The 20418-nt window shown below is 41.9% G+C and overlaps 1 protein-coding gene across 2 annotated transcripts in view; it reads right to left on the bottom strand.

The window, feature by feature from the left end:
• LOC142491930 (spermatogenesis-associated protein 7 homolog) overlaps nucleotides 1–20418 on the bottom strand; it is a 231930-nt gene that overhangs the window by 136984 nt on the left and 74528 nt on the right. For both annotated transcript variants that reach the window (XM_075594726.1, XM_075594727.1), the window contains exons 3-4: nucleotides 16828–16920; nucleotides 10314–10361 (exon numbers count right to left, since the gene is read on the bottom strand). In XM_075594726.1, the coding sequence (XP_075450841.1) occupies nucleotides 10314–10361; nucleotides 16828–16920 (141 nt within the window). The remainder of the gene's footprint in view (nucleotides 1–10313; nucleotides 10362–16827; nucleotides 16921–20418) is intronic.

Genomic DNA, 20418 nt, shown 5'->3' with positions numbered 1-20418 from the left:
TTTGCTATTAGAAAAAAAGGACTGAAAAAGAACCATCTTAGCCTGTCCTTTAGATTTGCAGCCTTTTGGATGCTTAAGAGGGTCAATTAGCAAACTCTCCCAGCCACAAAACACAGACAAAAGAAGTGCAAGAATACTGCACCAGTGTAGGAATGATTGCTTTTTTTTTTTTGCCGCCGGGAGACTTTCATGCCATGTACAGAGTTCCCAAGGATGTCTGAAGAATAAATGATCTGGTTTGTGTTTACTTATTTGTTACTAAGCATGTTTTGAATGTGTTTAACTTTAATGTGACTTTTTCTCTGTTGGTTTTGCATATAGAAAGCCATAGCTTTCATTCAATCTGATCACATCCAATGGATGGTTATATAAAAGTGTTTAAAAAAACAGGAACCTTAAAAACTGTCCCAAATTTACCACATTCACAGTTAGAAGTTTATTGCCAAATTTATATATGAACATTTTCAGAATACCCAAGCAGATCAAACATATTGTTCATTATAGATACAGTGCAGTTGCTCCTGTATGTTCCGTGGATCATCTAAAACTAAACTCCTTATCAGGTCTTTTAAAACAATATTTTTCTCATTTTCTGAATATAGTCATTTGTTTTCTTGTGTTCTGTCATGATTTGAAAGCTAATGTTAACATTAAAAGCTATTTATGTTTGTATCATGAAAATAGGCCAGTAGTCCCAAACAGCACTCCCAGAATAGCCGGAATTTTGTTAATGGGAATAAAAATAAAGGATTAGTGGACACCCCCCTAAGTCTGCTTGGTCAATAATGAAATAAAAGCACAAACAAAACCAAATATTGTAGGCAGGGTTGCCGATGGGGGTAGAGCTGGAACAAATGTCCCGGGCCCAACTTCCGCCTCAGGCTACCAGGGACTCTGTATGCCACAGTGCACCCGCTCTCTTCAGCTGTGGGCCCTCTCTAGCCATACCCCTTTGTGATTCGGCCACGTAGCCCCAGCTCCCTTTTGCCGTGAGACCCTTCATGAGTAGAGGCACCCCCTAGGTAAAATTATAAAAGAGGGGGGTAAAGGATGTGAGAGAGAGGGGGGTAGAGTGAGAAAGGAGGGTAGAGTGAGAAAGGGGAGGGGGAGTGAGAAAGATGGAGGAAAGTGCGAGAGAGTGAAACAGGGAGAGAGAGGTGGGAGGGTGAGGGAAGGGGAGAGATAGGGGCGAAAGTGAAAGGGGGTAAGTGAGAAGAGAGGTGGAAGAGAGAGGGAGGAGGGGAGAGGGGAAAAGAGTGAAAGAGAGGTGGAAGATGTAGACAGAGAGATGTGGGAGAAGGGAATGGAGGTGAGAGATGGGAAAAGAGTGACAGATAGAGAGAGGGAGAGGAGAAGAGATCGGAAGAGTGACAGAAATCGGGGAGATGGAAGAGAGAGAGAGGGGAAGAGAGAAAAAATGGGGGAATGGGCAGAGGGGGGATTGAGAAAGTGAAGGGGTGAGAGAGTGGGTAGGGGAGAGAAAAATAGAGTTGGAAAAAGGGAAGATAGAGGGGAAGAGAGAGTGAGAGAGAGATAAAGGGGGAGAGTGGAGGAGGGTAAGAGGTGGTGAGGGAGAGTAAGAAAGAGGGGGAGAGAGGGGTCAGAGAAAGGGAGAGGGGGTGAAATTGCATTCTTACCCAAATATCCCAGCTAAAACATACACTCAAAGTTTCATGAGTCTGGGGCAAAGGGAACATGGAAAGTGGAAAAGCAGGGGGCACTTTAACTTTGCATGTAATGATACCTGGCCCCTGGCTTATAGTGCTAGGTAGCTGCCAGGGACTCCACAGTTTCAGGGGTAACCAGAGGGTATAACCTTTATTATATAGCCTGGTCACCCCCATCCCCTGCACTCTCCAGTAGGAACCTGGTCCACCCAGTCATGACCCCTGCCTAATTGCTCCTCTTTGCAGGAATTCTGCCATGAAGGGCAAAAAAATACAGGCAAGAGGAAACAACTGTAATTTTTTTTGCATGCATTTTCTTGTGTTTCAGTATTTTGAAGCACACTGTCATATTTACTACAACAAATAGCATTGTTATTGTATTTCTTCTTACAGATAGTTTTTAAAGCACGTAAACTATAAAATACAATGGCCCTTTTCACAGTTCAGAAACCTTACAAACAAATACATCCAGGCACAAAGCACATTTCACTGAGAAGAAGCTAAAAATAGTGACTACATTGATCCGACTCATAAAACATTCATGAATGAAGCTCAGGCACCTGTGCAGACTTTCTGGAGATTTAATTTTAGCCTTTTCACCTACTGAAATAGATGTTGCAAAGCGAGATTATTTTAGCCAGACCTTCAAAGCATGATATTTAATAACTGTACCGATTAATAGAGTATGATTAACCCGTTATAGGCGACAAGATGTGACAAGATGCCAAGTCTCCCTTTGACATTAAAGCATATTAATGTGCTGGCTGTTGCCAAAGACCAGCAAGGAGACTAAAGTTCATTTGAAACGTCTTCGCCAAAGATGTAATTTAATATGAAGAGCATCTGAAGTGGGGTTTTATTTTGAAAGTTGAGTGTTTAAAGCAGTAATGAACTAGGGGGGACAGGGGAGTGGGGAGCAACCCTCACGACTGCTAGGAGAAGGACTAAAGAAATGTGATTGGTGCTCCAATCTGGGGAAGGATAGGGAAATCGTATACTAAGAGAAGAAAGAACCCCAATAGCGAGAGCACTCTAACACAGTGAGTAACACAGAGACAACCAGTAAGATATGAGGAGGGAGATGAGGAGGGACAGAGGGATGTCCAATGATCTGATGTCAATATTAAAAACAGTTTATTGGTGAGCTATGCTCAAAGGTAATAAAATAAGGTTGGATGCAAAAAACGTGTGAGTCTAAATGGTGTGACTGATGGACTCAACTAAATGCCTCGACGAAGGAGCGAATTAAAACAGAACTCGGCGCAGGGAGTGTAAAGAGTCTCAATCAGATGTATCAGGTACACACCAGAAGATACCGATGTCACTGATACTATCAATGCGGCTTGTACAGGCTTGCGAGTGCAAGTATTGTAGATAGCCCTGCAGTATCCAATGTGTGAGCCCCTAGTGGCAGCCTAGCCAATCGGGTGTTCGATTACAACCAAACAGTGTGGAAATAGACACTGCAGGCTGCTATGAGGTCGTCTCCTAAATCACGGAGACACAGGTAAGTGCATACATATAGTACTCACCAGATTAATCAGGCTTAACTGTAGCTCATATGTGGCTCATAAGTAAACCGGTTGTGGAATCTCAGTAAGGGTAAGTGCACAATATGTTCACACACAACTCCCTAATTCCAATTGTAGCCCAAGTATTTGGGAATATTTAAAGGTATCTAGTCTAGTCTTGTAATTAACCTGGTATTTCTTCGTACCCATACAGACATATTTGTTGTGGTTTATCCGGTGTCCCTTCGTAACCGTTCAGATAAAAAGGTTAGGTGCTACACAGCAGTGGTATTGGTGTCAAACTAATATTGGTCGGATCACCAATAATATTTCAGATAAAATGTGTTTTTTAAGAAACACACGTAGGATATTGCTTGGTCTGCAGCTTTAAGCCACTTGTTGATTCCAGAGAAGCAAAACAATGCCAGCCAGGGGGTTTCATTAATTTGTTAGATAAAGACTGGAGTGAGGTTGCCTGCACAAATTCCCTAGTAAATACCAATTAGGTTAATGTTATTACACAGTGGAGGAACAATCATAGGCAAATGTAATTAAATGTTGCAAAAAAATGCCTAATCCTACTATTAATGGTAATTCCGGGCCTGGCTTTCCTCTGACGGGCTCCCACACCCACTTACAGAATGGGTCCGCTGGTGAGGTAATGCACCAAGGCCCCTCCCACCTGCTCAACAACTCTGCTGCTCTTCCTTCCCCAACAAATACAGCGGTAGCACCACTTAGTAAAAATGGCCCATATTGTTTTATTTAATCTATTTTCTTCACTATACTTATTATTTATTTTACTTATATAACTATACTAAAATGCATGTATAAATAAACTTTGCTTTCCATTTTTCATAAAAAAAATAATGTTATTGGGAGATAGAGAGTACAACTTATTTTCACACGCAGTATACAGTACCATTACTTTTTCCTTTACAATTTTATATTTACCTGTCTGGTAAAAGAAAAGGGGTTCTTTTGATCCACTTAAACTTAAATGTTGCTTAAATCTTTGTAAAATATAGTCCAGAGTTTTGCTCTAATTTTTAATAAATGTACTGTACCATCACTTTTTAAACCACTTTGAGCACTGAATATAAAACAGTTTTTTGGAGAAAAGATGTAAAAATATATTTATGCCGGAATTTTAGGAGCAGAACAGGTGTTCTGGTTAGTAGGAAGAACATACAGAGACAGTATGAGGGAGTTCTGGTAAGTGCGTCTGCAAGGGGCCAAGGTCAGTGCATATGAGATGTATAGTATCAGCCACGGAGCTTCCCATATGTTTCATTAAAAAGGTGAGTTTTAAGAAAGCTCTTAAACCTGGAGAGAGAGGTGCCAGTAAAATATTGAAGGGGAGGACATTCCAGAGTATGGGGGGGGGGGGGGGAGGCAGGGGAGGCATTGAGTGAGAAAGGTTTTAGGTAGGAGAGGGCTTTAGTTACAAAAGGGGTAGTCAGAAGATATCCTGGAGCAGAACGCAAGAGTCGGACAGGTGTAGGCGAGAAATTAGGGCGGAACTGTAAAGAGGGGCAGAATAGTGCATAGCCTTTAAAGTGAGGAGGAGAATTTTGTAAGTAATGCGAGATTTAATAGGAAGCTAGGAGAGGGATTTCAGCAGGGGAGACACTGAGACAGATTTAGGAGAGAGTAAACTGGTTCTAGCAGCATTATTATTATTACTATTGTTGTCATACAGTAATTAGTTACAAATTATGGAAATACATGTGAATGTGTTACATGTTGGTGTTATTTATTGTCAGACACATTTTGACATGCTCCTATTATTGCACCTTTCCAATGCGACCAGGATAGATACCCCTACAGTATTTCACATGTCTTTTGCGTACAGCCATAAAAGTGGAAAGAAAAATAAGAATAAGAAGAATACTTCTGGAGAGGTTGATAGTTAAAAGGTTGAAATTATCTGTAAAACTGCTGTTTCGGTAAAACGATGGCAGCAACAATAGGCGGAGAGAATGCACTAAATCAAATCATTTTCCTGTACACTTGCCCTTTGTCATCTATTTCCTTTTGTAATTTCAGGTGTGGGATTTCCCATTCATCAGGAGTGCTTAGCAAGCAATAAGGGAAACAGTTCTTCAGCAGTAAGCCTATAGCATTTCATCAGCCGTGTTCTGTGCCATTGTTACTTACTGCATGTATTCTTATATCTGCACAGAAATTACATATCATTTGTTAACATTTATTTGAGTAGGAAAAGTCCACTAGGCGAAATACTTTTAACAGTTAGTGGTAAAAACCACCCGGGTATCGCAGAATACGACAGGGAATCCGTCCGGTCCGACGTCGTCGTCCACCACCGCGTGGGGTGAATTCTGGCGTGGATAATATCACCGCCTGGATAGTCTCTGTGTCCTTTGTGGTGTTCTGGTCCCAGAACCCACCTTGCAGGGCTGCGCAGCGTAGCAGTTGTAGCCCTGACTACCAAATAACTAATGGGGCAGATTCCCTACCTAAGGACCTGTCCCTAAAGCAATCACTGCTCTACTAGTGAGTCGGGGCCTAACTGGGGCCTGGGGGACACAGTCTGGCCTAGCCCAGAGGAGTACCACTCCCTGGACACTACCTGACCCTTTGCTGTCCCTCTTCCGACTGGCGTGGTTCACAGCGCGCCAAAAGTATCCATTCCCTGCTGAAGGGGATCCGGACGCGCTATTGGCTCCCTGTTGTCACGTGTGGTATGCCCTAAGTATCATGGGGCTTGTAGTCCCCTACGGATGCCCCTCTGCTCAATCGCGCCTCGCGCGCCTGTACTGCGCATGCGGGACATCTCGCGCCTGCACAACGCAATCCAAAATGGGGTGCCACGACTAGGAGTCGCCGGCGATGCGCTCGCCTAGCGCAACACCCCCCTCCCCTCCCCCGGCACCCACCTTCACCCGAACGGCAGCTGAGGTAAGGGACTGAGAGGGGAACCCAGGTCACAAATATATATACAGTGTATATGATGTGGTGGGTGTTGGGGTTTGAGCTTGCTGGGAATGTATGTGTTAGAACTTTTAATAACCTAATATGACAGATCTTTTTTTATGAAAAAGTATAACGAAACATTAAAAAAAAGTTATGGTGGGTAAAAAAAAGTGTCAAAAACCCTCCACCGTACAGTGTACAGTAAATGCAAATACCACGTGCGGTGCATTTGCATTTCTCAGGCAGGTCTGCAATCCAGTTTTACCCCATTATCGCTTAGCAATGCTTCTACTTGCATTCTGAAAAAATGACATTCGGTCATCACTACGTTCACTGTTAATTCTGAGCAAAGGTTGTGCACATACATATGTTATCAGCTTCATTGTTCCCTCTGAGGTAATATATTACGCAGACATTGCAAACATAATCCTATGGAAACTCTGTGATATTCTGAGCTATACTGGGATATGTAGTGATAACTGGGAGGACAATGTCATCTGCTACAGTACTTTTTCATTTTGATATATAAATCACATTGTTGGCAATGAGTTGGATATAAACAACTCTAACACACACATATATACTATTATTACATATATCTCATAGCATCCCTACTATACTATGCTACCTTTCTGTACTTTTACAAACACTTTGGGGACGCTTCCCAAAGTAACGATAAGTGGTTTAAAGGGTGATTAATGCCTTTGTAGCGTGATACTGCCTGCTCTGCTATTCATAAAGCACAGTGCAGTATCGCGCTACAGTGGCTTTTTATCACCCATAAACAGTCAGTAAAAAAAAGTCGTCCTATAGGCCAGAAAATGGCAAACCCGCCGTTTTTTGCCCAGTAACTGCTATTCACAAAGCAGTGGTAAGTTTATCGTACTATAAAAAACTCGCCGAATTTTAACACCAGCTAATGGCTGGCACAAAAGAGATGGAGAAATGCATAAAAGCATGTTGTTTTTTTCCTGCACAGCATTAATACCAGAGGTCGCGGTGGTCTCCAGATGGTCCCTGCAGGTGCCAGGGGCCCCACAGGTTTCCAGGGGTCCTCAGTGGTCCCCACCGGTGTCCAGGGTTTCAAAAAATGATGCAGTACATTCTAAAAAATACACCCCCACCTCTCCCTCCCCCCCAAATACATACAGTACATTAATGGGCAAAATTACTATTATCCAGACATGGATCACTGCGAAATGCTCAAAGAACTAGATTGGTCATCACTTGAGTCTAGGCGCAAAGTTAAACCTCATTGTATTCTTTTTTTTCATTACCCATTGATTGCCAATGTATTTATGTATGCCCCTTTAGGGCTATACATACATACAGTGACAAGCAATGCTTTGTTTTGGCAAATGCTTGCTTTTATTTCTTTTACATGTATTTTGGTTCTTTGATTTTAAATATTTATGCTATTTCTTTTGTGTTTTGAATTTGCATTATGGCATTTTTTGTTGTGTTTTCAATTGTTTATTTCTGTTTTTTTTTTGTGTGTTTGCTTTTTAATTGTGGTCTATTTATGGTCTTTTGATTTTTAATAATGGTGTTTATTTGGAGTTTTCTTTTATCTATTGGTGGCTTTTTTTGAGTGTTTTAATTTTTAATTCTGGTGTTTATTTGGTAGTTGCTTTATTGATTGATGGTAATTTTGTTGTGTTTACTTGTTTATTGTTGTTTATTTGGTTATTGTTTTGATTGAATTGGATATAGTTGGTGTTGTTTATTTTTTATGTTGACCATTGACTGCCATAGTGTTAAATCATGCCCATAGGGATAATTGTGCATTTGCCCATTATAAAATAAAACATTAGCCAGCCAGCATGTATAATGTAAATAAACCTTTCTACTTACCCTTGCCATCAAGAAGGGCATCCTCGCCAGCATACTACAGATCCATGTCCTCCGATGCCAGAAAGAATACATGAAAAAAATACAATCTAATGGCCCCTAACCCCTTAATCACCTTAGCGGTTAATAACCTCTATAGTAATTAAGAGGTTAACCCCCGTCCTGCGCTACCCACCCAGAAGGCCTAAGCACCAACCCCGGACCCTCTATACCCACCCTGTACCCATTGATTAGCCCAGTGGTGTATCATACCCACATATGGGCATGATAAGCCACTATATCACTCAATGGACAACCGTTGCATTTTTTTTCTAAGCTCTCTCTCACCAACTTCTCGCCAACTTTTCCTGGCGGGAGAATTTTACAGAGGAAATGGCCATTCTGGAGCCTCAATTAGCCCCAATAACCTACTCGAGGCTACTAGAATTGCACGAATGTGACAACCTGCTGATAAGTGGCTTATCGCAAGTCGCCTGGCGATTTCTTTTTTTGGAGAAAAAAAAATGCCGAAAAGGTCTTTTATCGGCCACTTATCGAGGCTTACTGAATAGCAGTAGGCATTGTTGGAGAAAAGACCCCGATAAGTGGCTTAGGCTTGGTCCCCGCTGGCTGCTGCAGCACTCACTATGGCGGGCGCTGCAGGGACAAGAATCGCCCCTCAAAGGGGCTGGGCCTGCTGTGAGGGGGGGGGGGGCACCGCGCTGCGAGTTTTTGAGGCAGACATGAAAATTGAGATTGGAACTAGCGACGGAGTGCTAGGCCACGCCCCTGTCGTGATCGGGATATGAGGGGTTAATGGGATCTGTGTATATGTTGATCTGCATCCCCCTGCTTCAGCAGAATTGTCCCAGGTCTTAGATGTATTTCCCCTGCAGTCTGTGTGGTAATTACTACGTATGTACAAATCATGTCTTCAGAGGTTCAACAGCCTTCAGCCCATTGAAAGTAATGGTGCTACGTATTAACATGGAGAGAGGGGGAGAATTGTATTGTAGCCCTGACAATGGATAAAGTGTCAAATTATAACTTTCGCTGTATACATGCTGGAAAGGTGAAATTTGGATATGTTGTACTATGCCAAGAACCCATGTCGCATACATATCGTTACTCTGATTTACTACATGTGAAATATAGTTATGAGTTATCTCTGTTTTTACTATATGTTTGGATATAGTTTTGAAAGCTCGCCAGATTGCCGCTCTGATATGTAATTGTACAATCAAAGGACGCTCTTTGAAAGGATTTGTGATTTACTGTCCCCTGTAGAAAAGTTAGCCAGAGGTGAGAATGACCTGTACATCAAAGGAGGTGACTAGCCCACATTGCATATGCAACCAAGTCTAACTTGGACACTAACCATTGTGACCTGTTATATGTAACACCCCTACAGGAAGGGTTTCTGCCCCAATTGCCATTTTACTAGACATGATGGCACCCAGGACTCTTGTCATATTTCTTTGTAAATGGGCTGGCCAAATGAGCCCAGGGGAGGCGGGTACTGATGAGGGGCTGGGTAAACCCTGCTGCTCGCGTTACCTGTCAACCTGTGATTGGGACAAGGTAATTGTTCACCAATAACTGAACTGCCATGTTAGGAATGGGGTCCTGCATCTATATAATTCCTTGCATCCCTTATTCCTGTGCTTGTCGTGACTGTAACAACTAAATGAGCTGGTATTCGGCTGAATATCTCATTATCCAACCCCAGTAAGTGTAAATATTTCTGTAATGTTATTTGCTTGATGTACTGTCTGTTCTGCTCATAGGAAAAAAAATTCAGTCAGTTTACTATATCCTAATCTTGTTCAATCTGGCCCGGTTATTATATATAAGTGCTGTTCTCTCGTGACAGCCCCCCGGCGGTTCAGCGAATGAGGGCGAACTTACCGGGTGAAGTCATGGCCGCGCCCCTGTCACTCCCTCGTCACGCCCCATCCCCCCCCCCTGTCGTTTCCCCTGCAACTCACTGCAGACCAGGGAACTCGGCTGCACGCGCAGCCAGCCTCGCAGCCAGCCTCGCAGGCGCGTGTGCAGCGCAGGCAGCGGGGCCTTAGCCTTATCGAGGCTTATAGCATAGCCCCTTAATGTCAGATACTTTCCTATTTACTCTGCCATTGTCCCCTCTGCACCTGCTATATATGTAAAGAACAATACTATCTTATCATCAGAAATAATTGAGATAACTGAAACCATTACAAAGATCTCGGGAGAAATTGTTGTTAACAGTCGGTATTAAAAGTAACTATTTGATCATTGAAGAAAAAAAACAAATAAACCAGCATGTGATACTAGTAACAATTATTATAATGGAACATATATCTTAAATTCAACAATATTCTGTACTTACATTTAATGCTGTTATGCAAACTCTTTGGTGCCGATGTATCAACAGCAGCTGAAAAAACAAACAAATAAAGGTGTAATTGTCTGTGTGTTAAAGAGAAAATTACAAAATACCATACGCCTTTTTATGTGTTATTGTCAAAACAAACTGAGATTATTGCATACTGTAGGTAATAAGCAGATGCACTTTTGTGTTTGCCATTAAATTAGGATAAAACGATTCTATGGAAATGTATGTAATGTATGACAGAAGTATCAGAAAACATAAGTCAAATAACTACTGTTATTTTAGTTTCTTCATCAAAATTGGTAAGATCTTATTGATATATTGGCCCATTAATCACACTCGCTGTATTTATTACATAAAGCAACTTCCTGTAATGTTTTCAAGATCAAAGACACGTGTGGAAATTTTCAAAAATACAAAATTCTAAACTGGAAAAAACAAATAGAAATGTTTATGAGGCAGACACAGAACATGCTCTTAAACTAATTATTCAAAATACAAAAAAAATGAGTAAGAAGTATTGATCCATAGAAAGTTTAGCATATAATTACTCAAACAATATAGGGACAGTCACTTACTGAAGCTCCATTATAGGTTTCCAGAGCAAAAATCTTAGTTGTGGGATCACACACCTGTCTATGATGCATAACCCATTCTGCTGTGGAAACCAAATATGGATCTACAGTATGTCCCTATGCTGTTCGAGTAATTCTATGCTAAACTTGCCATTCTCTGAAGCAACATTTCTTATTTTTCTTTTTGTATTTCAAATAAATAGCTTAAGAGCATATTCTGTGTTTATTTAGTTACATTTTTGTGTTTCTCATGTAATGGTCAAGTACTGTAAGAACCCAACTCCAGTCCTCAAGCCCCCTCAACTGTTCAGGTTTTCATGATATCCTCGCTTCAGCGACTGAGCCTCTGATTGAGCCACCTGTGCTGAAGCAGGGACTGATTGAGCCACAGGTGCTGAAGCTGGGATATCCTGAACACCTGACCTGTGGGCGTTTGGGGACTGGAGTTGAGCACCTCAGCTTTACAGTATTCGCGGAATGTATTCACAATAATAATAATAATAAAATCTGCCAAACGTGAATCGCCCTGTTTGGAGATTGATCTGCTGAAATCCACGAACCAAAAAGAACCGGCCTATCCAAATCCTCAAAATAAATCCCCCCATCTCTAGTTGTGAATAATATAAGGGCCTGGGTAAAAGGGGTTTCAGAGGCTTTCATTTGTCAAGATGAAGATCAATGCGTGTGTGCCGCTCACATCACAGAATATATTTTGGTGAGGGGCAAGGCTTTTGAATGGAAATGTAAAATGTGTCATGTCCCTTTTCTTTTTGCAACAAGTAGAGTGTCTACACCTACTGTTTACATTCTATCAGTACACTCTGGGGCCTATTCCAGTAGCTGCCAGGTTGTCCATCTCAAATTGCACAATTTAACAAGGTAATACGTTGCGGAGAAAGAATTGTGATCTTGCCATTTGCTTTTGAGAAAGCCCCTTGAGGCCAAAATGTCAACTACTGGCTAATACATTTTCCATGCAGAAATCCGCAGCGCCCAGGTTTTTTCCTTTCATACATCAATTGAATGCGCACATTCCATGCGAATAAACATACAGTACAAACCACTCAATGTTGACTTATTTCTTTTTTTTCATAAATAGAATTAGTATAACATACATGGGGAGAGAACTCATCACAGTCACACTACTTAAAAAAAAAGAAAAAGGGCATTTTACAATTACTGAAGGGAATAATTAGTCTTTTAATTAATTCAGATTGTTTTTCTTATAGATATATTTATATAAAAAAAACAATGCATGGGAACCTTTTGAATGAAATCAATAGGAGAATGAAGATGGGATGCAGCGCATATGAGATAAACAACACAATCTTCCCAGGGAACATTCCATTGGGCCCCAAGAGAATAGTGTTTGACCAGTGTATTCTGCCCGTGCTCACGTATGGATGTGAAACTTGGATCCTAAATGCGAAGACAATTCAGAAGCTTCGGACAACTCAAAGAAGTATGGAGAGATGTATGCTGGGTATTAGCCAAAGAGGCAGGAGATAGAATGAATGGGTATGAAACTAAACAAAAGTCTGTGACATCATCACAAGGGTGAAGAAATGAAAATGCCAGTGGGCTGGAAATATGGCAAGACAACATCTCTGGATGAAGCTATCGCGAAACGTACGTCAGAGGGCGTCATGACGTCATGACGTCACACACCACATTTTCCAACATGGACGCCTGCAGCTCCAAGCAGACCTGATCGTCACACAGATTGAGTCTCCTTCAGCTGCGCACTCACCCAGCACTCACCTAGCCTGCTCCACAAGGATCGTGTACCCAGGGCCAGCACAGATAAGTGGTTTGAGGGTCCTCTTTCCCTCTTTCTGTCCTCACCCTCCCCTCTCCCCCCCGTGTGTTGTAGGGGTATGTTATTGAGGGTCAGATTTGGGGACCACTCGATCCTGCTGCATTGCTCCCCCCACAGGGTTAGCATATATTGGTGTGCAGGGATTCCCCACCCCCCGTTTTCTGTCCCTGTGCGTAGTTACTAACCAACAGGGTCAGCTTGTGTGGGGTTTCACTGCTACACTTCTTATTTGTCTTTTTGACCATTTACCTGAGTGGACATATATTGCAAGCTTCTATTTGTGTGATATGTAGCAAGTGTTAGTATTTACCTATACCTACACTGTTGATCATTTCTGTATGCTATTGTCATTACTTTTACAGTATATACTATTATGCGTGGCTTCATATGATCACGAGCCTATATACACACTAGTGCTATATGTGAGTGTTTATAATTTATAGCGTTCTAGTGACGTCATGTACCAGAAACAGCCCCTATAGCCTTGATACAACAGGCATAGGTGACAGCGCTTTCTGGAATTTTAAAGTGCTTATATGTTTATAGTTCTATTTTGGATTTTTTGGCACTCTGCCAATTTGAGACCCCCCAAGGGGAATGAGCACTGTATTGATTTCAGTTCACTTTATTCACCACATTTTCTGGTACCAATTCATTTTTTAGTTATCCTTAATAAAGTACTTTAACATTACAACTATTTTTGTTTGGTCCAGTTTTTCTCTGTTGTACTGCACGTTCAGCAGGGTGCTCTCTCTTATTAGACTTTGAGTGCATTCTTTAGGGCCTTATCTGTATGCACAGTGTCTTTGCGTCATACAGTGTTCTTTGTGTTTGATTATTATCCCTCTGCCCTATTGCACCAGTCTGTAATTGTTACCCTTGTGGTCACACTAGGTTGAGCGGGTGCATCTCTTCTTTGTCTCCAAGACCACCTTTGGACAAACATGGTACTCGACTGAATTCCTAGGGATATCAAAAGACCAAGTCGATGACAAAAAGTAAGATGGGAGGATGAAATCAGTAAACTTGTTGGAGCATTGAAGAGAAGAGAGACTTTCAATCCTAATAACTGGAAGATCATTGGGGAGGCTGTCATCTAGCAGTGGATTGACAAGGGCTGAAGATGATGATATTAATTACATACAATATTTATTTCATATTTTTATGTGATTATATATATATATAATACATACACACATACATTCAACCTATTAAGAGTTATAATCCACATAGAGAAGGGCATTACTGGCCACGCATACCCTGGCTGGGTTAAAGGCGCTCAGCTTTCCTCCAGCCAGGACATTATTGCCCAATAATGTTTACAGAAAAGTACTGTATATAATTAGGTAGTCATTACAGGGAACATTAAGACAAGTGCTTAAAAAGGCTAATTCAAGAAATGGCAGCAGTGCAAAGTATCTGTTCAACAGAATAAAAAAAGCCAATCACATATCCATCGAGGCAATCACGCCAGCCTTGAGGTGGTGAGAAAAAATGTTGCACTTTGGACTTTATGGTAGAATACTGTCCTATAGCCAAAATTTGGTAGACTGAGACATTTTTGCATCAATCATTGCATGGATTTGCAGAGCCAGGATGAAATCCCTTTAAAAAATAAATAAAAAGTCATTCTCGCATGGTTTGGACGTTACTATGTAGAATACACCAGAAGCAAATTCTTGCACAAAAAATGCACTTCTAGCAGCTACTAGAGTACAACCCTCTGTCAATGCAGAGTTCTGCATACAGTCTCAGCTGTGGTTATTGAACATCCTAAGATTGTAAAGATTATTATTAATATAATCAGTGGAGTCATTCCAGCCAGGGGAAATAAACTTTGGAATACAGTTGCTTAATTATGTCTAGCACATTAACTCTAGAAACATTTAATGCCTTGAAGTCCATAGTGATTTAATAATGTAAAATCCAATTTCATATACGTTTCCCTTAAGGGGGAAAAAAAAAATCTGAGATTCAGATGAAACCTTACAATTATACGGCGATTGTCATCTAATATTTCCCCCTAAACGCACATATTTTTGTTTTCATTGCCCCATTCATTATTCACAGCGATAACGCAAGAAACATTTTACTAAGCATATTATTAAATGGCCGATTATCAAAGCCCCATTTCCAAGTGGGGGTTACTTGTCTATAGCAAGATCATTATAGCAGTAATCCATTTGGTTCCTTTACTTCAGGGTTAACAGAAGCAAAACATCAACTTAAAACATTGCAGATTCATCAACCAATACAAATAAAAGTCATGGCTCGTTTTCTATGCAAAGAAAATACTGTACTGTACCTAACTAAAGATGTTTCTGCCAGTGTGTGTGGTCTCTGTTACAGTATTTGACAGCAAACTTACGTAAGTTATCTTACACTGTTAAATGTGAAACAAATTGCTTATGTACTATCAGCAAATGAACACAAAATATAACCAGTATATATTATCACAGTTACATAGTTACATAGTTACATAGTTACATAGTAGATGAGGTTGAAAAAAGACGTACGTCCATCAAGTTCAACCTATGCTAAATTTAGACAACAGATACTTTATCCTATATCTATACTTACTTATTGATCTAGAGGAAGGCAAACAAAAAAACCCATTAAGGGGAAAAATTAATTCCTTCCTGACTCCAAGAATTGGCAATCGGATTAATCCCTGGATCAACATCCTTCCCATGTATACTTATTTGGTATATCCCTGTATACCTTTCCCATCTAAAAAGATGTCCAACCTTTTTTGAACAAATCTATTGTATCTGCCAGTTAACGTTTGCATCAGTACTGGGCCTCTGTCAAAGGACTCACCTCTGTTAAAGACACCTGAAATAATATGGTCCTGCTTAATTTCTAGAAGGTACAGCTCAGGTTTGTAGTTCCTTGCTGTATTTCAAAATGTTCTTGTACTGCAATTACTGAGAACCTGTACCTCACTGCTCGCCCAAAACATGGTTACAGGGGTATTATACTGTATAGTATCACATGCATCTGCACAACTGGGCAGCACCAGGTACAGTGTACTGTATGATTGTATCTTTCTTTCACAATCTTTTGATTTTTTTTGCACCAGTCTTGCAGCAGCGAGGATTTAGAAAGCAGTGATCTGAAAACCAGCAACTTTGTTTCTTCCAACGTTATGATCGTACTAGTGGAATGTGAATAATTACTGGGAAGCAACCTGGATGTGATTACATAGATGAGAGAAGGATGAATTTGGTAATCAGTTATGGTTGGCAATCTTATTTCTTTTTTTTTATCATTCCCCAATCCCCACATCTCTGATGCTTGTCACTGCGATTGTGTTCTTCTCTGCTTTTTATTAGTACAATAATACAACATCTCTAAGTTCAAGCCACTGAAACCTGGCTCACCATTCACTAAAGGAGCAATCCAAGCAGGTGATTTAAAAAATAAATAAAAGTGGGATTGAAACAGGGGGTCTCCAGAGTTGAACCCCGTAAATTTCAGCTCTGGGGACCCCTGCTTCTGGAGATACTTACCTCCAAAGGGTGTGCCAGTATCTCTCTGTTTTTCAAAGCTCCCGCGTCGCGTGAGCCAATAGGAAGCCACACTGAATGACGTCACTGCTTCCTATTGGCCCGCAGGATGGGGGAGCTTTGAAAACCGTCCATTATGTACAGTATACACTGCTAGCTGAGCGGAGCACCTACCAGCACCACCTACAGAGGTAAGTATCTCAGGAAGCAGGGGTCCTGGACTTTAAATTAATGGGGTTCAGCTCCAGAGACCCCCTGATTCAATCCTATGTTAAAAAATTACAAAAAGCTAAAATTGCCCGCTTGGATTTCCTCTTTAATGTCTGTTATACAGTACATACTAATGCATGTTATTATAAGCTGTTGTCTTATATATGGATATAGTTTAGTCTAACTAAAGAAATCAGCCCTAATAATACAAAATTCAGCATTTTATCCTGTTTATTAACCCGTATTGTATCAATTCAATGTTTTAAGGTTTACAAGTAATAGGGTTTCTGAGTAATAGGGCTTGAAATAACTGAAGCATTTGTTCACCAAATTACAGAAACTCTTGCTTTTGCATTGTGAATGTTATGGTATTAGTCCTTGTTAATGTGTGTAAATACCTTTTGCTGAAAGCAATTTCCTGTAATGTGTTGCCATGTGATCTTGAATGATGTATTGAGTTGACAATTTGCATGAAGATCCTGGAAAAAAAGCTGCAAGAATAACAGATTATTAGTATTAAAGTATTTTCTTACACGAGTTACAATACACGGGAATTCTATGTCAGCCCCGATATTAGTGCTACATCACATGTACTTCTTGAAGGTAAGTTTAATCATGTACTGTATGGCCCACATACTCATACTGCACCGACACACTTTATTCGAGCAAATGCCTGGTTTGTACCTGGCAGAAACCTGGAATCCGCCACTGCTCACCTCTTGCATGCTTCGTTGCGCTTGCCTTCCCAGCCACGGTTCATGCCTGGCTGACGGGGGCCTGATCTTGTTAAATGATAATGAGAATGATTTACTAGGCTGCGATGTTTCGATTGTCCACCAGATGGCATAAACTCATGACTTAAGTAATGTGTGGCCTTTGCAAGTTGTTTCGTTTCCAAAAAAAGTTACTTTATCCCAGTACAGTATGCTATTGTGTAACTTGTCCTTGAGACTGAAGGAATAGTTGCAAAAAATGTATCAATTTAGGCTTTACATACAGTAATGTATTAAATAAAGACAAAGATCATTTTCACTTACACTATTCTACAGAGACATGAGTGAACAAGTGGAGCCCGTGTTCCAAAAACCTGACAGAAGTTATGCTTATTTGATATGGGCCGCTATAAATGCAACAGAGGATAAGATGGCAACAGTTGTTCAAATTTATCAGTATTTTATCGAAAATTATGACTTTTACAGATTTTCGCCAACTCCTCATTTGTGGAAGCATGCAATAAGGAAAAGGTTATGTAGTGACCCCTGTTTTCACCGTATTGAGCCCCAATTTGTTGGAGGGTATTGGTGTGTGTCACAGGGTTTTTCCCGTATCTATGATAATGGAGGCGGCAAAAGGCGAAGGGTCGTGTTAAAACGAAATAAGAAGCGACAGTCCCTGCCAAGCAATGCGCCAGAACCAGAACCAGAACCAGCAGCAGCACCAGCTTATCATCATGGTCCTGCCGTCGGTGACAAATCTGAGATGGATTTCGCAGCCAGTTTTGATGAAGCTTGCATGTACCTAAGCGATTTCCCGCTGACTACAGGTGGGCTAGTCCCTCTGCAAAATGATGAAAGCTGGACTGGAAGTGGGCCGGCGCCAGCGCAAGCTGAATGGGAAATTTAGTAATACTGTACTGTACAGTATGGTGAGTACTGTATTTTTGCCGTATTATTTTGGTGGGGCTGGCTGGGAACTTCTTTAGGGGGCTGACCATTACTGTACATTAAAACTTTTCATTTTGTTTTTCCTCAGAAAAGAAAACGGCTAATGGGGGGATTTCGATGGATTATATTGTACTGTATGCTGATGTTTTCCGGCCATACAGTATACTGTGTAATAAACCCGAATAAATAAAACTACTGTATGCATTTATTCTACAGTACATGTTCAGTAAATTACTGCACATACTGGGGGCGAGATGTGTTTGCAGCAGAGAGAGATTTAATAATATTGTACAGTGAGCAGGGGGTTCCCTGAGCCAGAAATTAATGCTCAGGGAACCCCCCTGCTCCTGATCAATATTATTAAAAATACGGAAAATGCTGCGTCATTACCATAGCGGATAGCCGCTAAGGCAATGAAGGGGTTAACCCACCGTGCCCGCTTTATTGTGTGTAGTGGGGATGGGTGAGGGGGGTATTTGGCCCTTGGTGTGAGTTTAGGACTTGCGGGAGGGGGGGGGGGTTGCGGGTGCACTTAACCCCTTCACGATCGTAGCAGTTAATACCGCTACGGTCATGAAGGGGTTAAGCCCTCCCGCTACCCCACCCCCCCCCCCCCCCGCAAGCCCTCCCCAACCATCGTTGGGGCGAATACCCCATTCACCCACCCTCCCGCTACCCACAATAAAAAAATACACACACACAGCAGCCGCCAAAAAATAAATAAATAAATGACAATAAATACATTGGAAATACATTTTTATTGATAGTGTAGATGTGCAGGGGGTCTCCGGAGCTGAACCGCGGTGGTTTTAGGTCTGGGGACCCCGTGCCCCCCGAGATACAGGCCCCTTTAGGGGGTGCCGGTATCCAGCTCTGCGTTAAAAGCCCCGATCACGTGACCGCGGCCTGTAAACCAAGCAGAGCAGAGGGATACCGGCACCCCCTAAAGGGGCCTGTATCTCGGGGGGCACGGGGTCCCCAGACCTGAAACCTGTGCGCTTCTGCTCTGGAGACCCCCTGCACATGTACACTATCAATAAAACACATACAATATACAGTATAAATAAACACTCGTTCTTTACCTTAGCGTCTATGCGCTATGGTAAAGAAGCATCATTTCTGTATTTTAATAATATTGTACAGTGAGCAGGGGGTTCCCTGAGCCAGAAATTAATGCTCAGGGAACCCCCCTGCTCCTGATCAATATTATTAAAAATACGGAAAATGCTGCGTCATTACCATAGCGGATAGCCGCTAAGGCAATGAAGGGGTTAACCCACCGTGCCCGCTTTATTGTGTGTAGTGGGGATGGGTGAGGGGGGTATTTGGCCCTTGGTGTGAGTTTAGGACTTGCGGGAGGGGGGGGGGGTTGCGGGTGCACTTAACCCCTTCACGATCGTAGCAGTTAATACCGCTACGGTCATGAAGGGGTTAAGCCCTCCCGCTACCCCACCCCCCCCCCCCCCGCAAGCCCTCCCCAACCATCGTTGGGGCGAATACCCCATTCACCCACCCTCCCGCTACCCACAATAAAAAAATACACACACACAGCAGCCGCCAAAAAATAAATAAATAAATGACAATAAATACATTGGAAATACATTTTTATTGATAGTGTAGATGTGCAGGGGGTCTCCGGAGCTGAACCGCGGTGGTTTTAGGTCTGGGGACCCCGTGCCCCCCGAGATACAGGCCCCTTTAGGGGGTGCCGGTAGCCCTCTGCTTGGTTTAAAGGTCCCGATCACGTGATCGCGGCCTGTAAACCAAGCAGAGCAGAGGGATACCGGCACCCCCTAAAGGGGCCTGTATCTCGGGGGGCACGGGGTCCCCAGACCTAAAACCACCGCGGTTCAGCTCCGGAGACCCCCTGCACATGTACACTATCAATAAAAATGTATTTCAAATGTATTTATTGTCATTTATTTATTTATTTATTTATATTTATTTATTAATTGTGCTGCTGCTGCTGCAAGTCGTAAACTCACACCAAGGGCCAAACACCCCCCTCACCCCCAATAAAAAAAATTCACGCACAGCAGCCCCACAATTAATAAATAAATCTAAATAAATAAATAAATAAAATCTATGTAAAACCCCCTCCCCCTATTCTCGCTTTTAAAACGCCCTGCCTTCTCTCTAATCTATGTAAAAAAAACCTCCCCCTATCCCCCTATCCCCCTATTGTGTGTGTGCGTTAAGCTTCCCTGCAAGCTATGTAAAAAAAACCTCCCCCTATTGTGTGTGTGTTTCAATCTGGCTGGCCTGTGTTTCTGAGTGCTGAGTGCTCTGCGTTTAACCAAGCAGAGCAGAGGGATACCGGCACCC

Source organism: Ascaphus truei, chromosome 4, assembly GCF_040206685.1.
Source record: "Ascaphus truei isolate aAscTru1 chromosome 4, aAscTru1.hap1, whole genome shotgun sequence".
NCBI classification, from domain to species: Eukaryota; Metazoa; Chordata; class Amphibia; order Anura; family Ascaphidae; genus Ascaphus; species Ascaphus truei.
The sequence above is the reverse complement of the archived record's forward strand: the minus strand, read 5'-3'. Positions and strand labels throughout refer to the sequence as shown.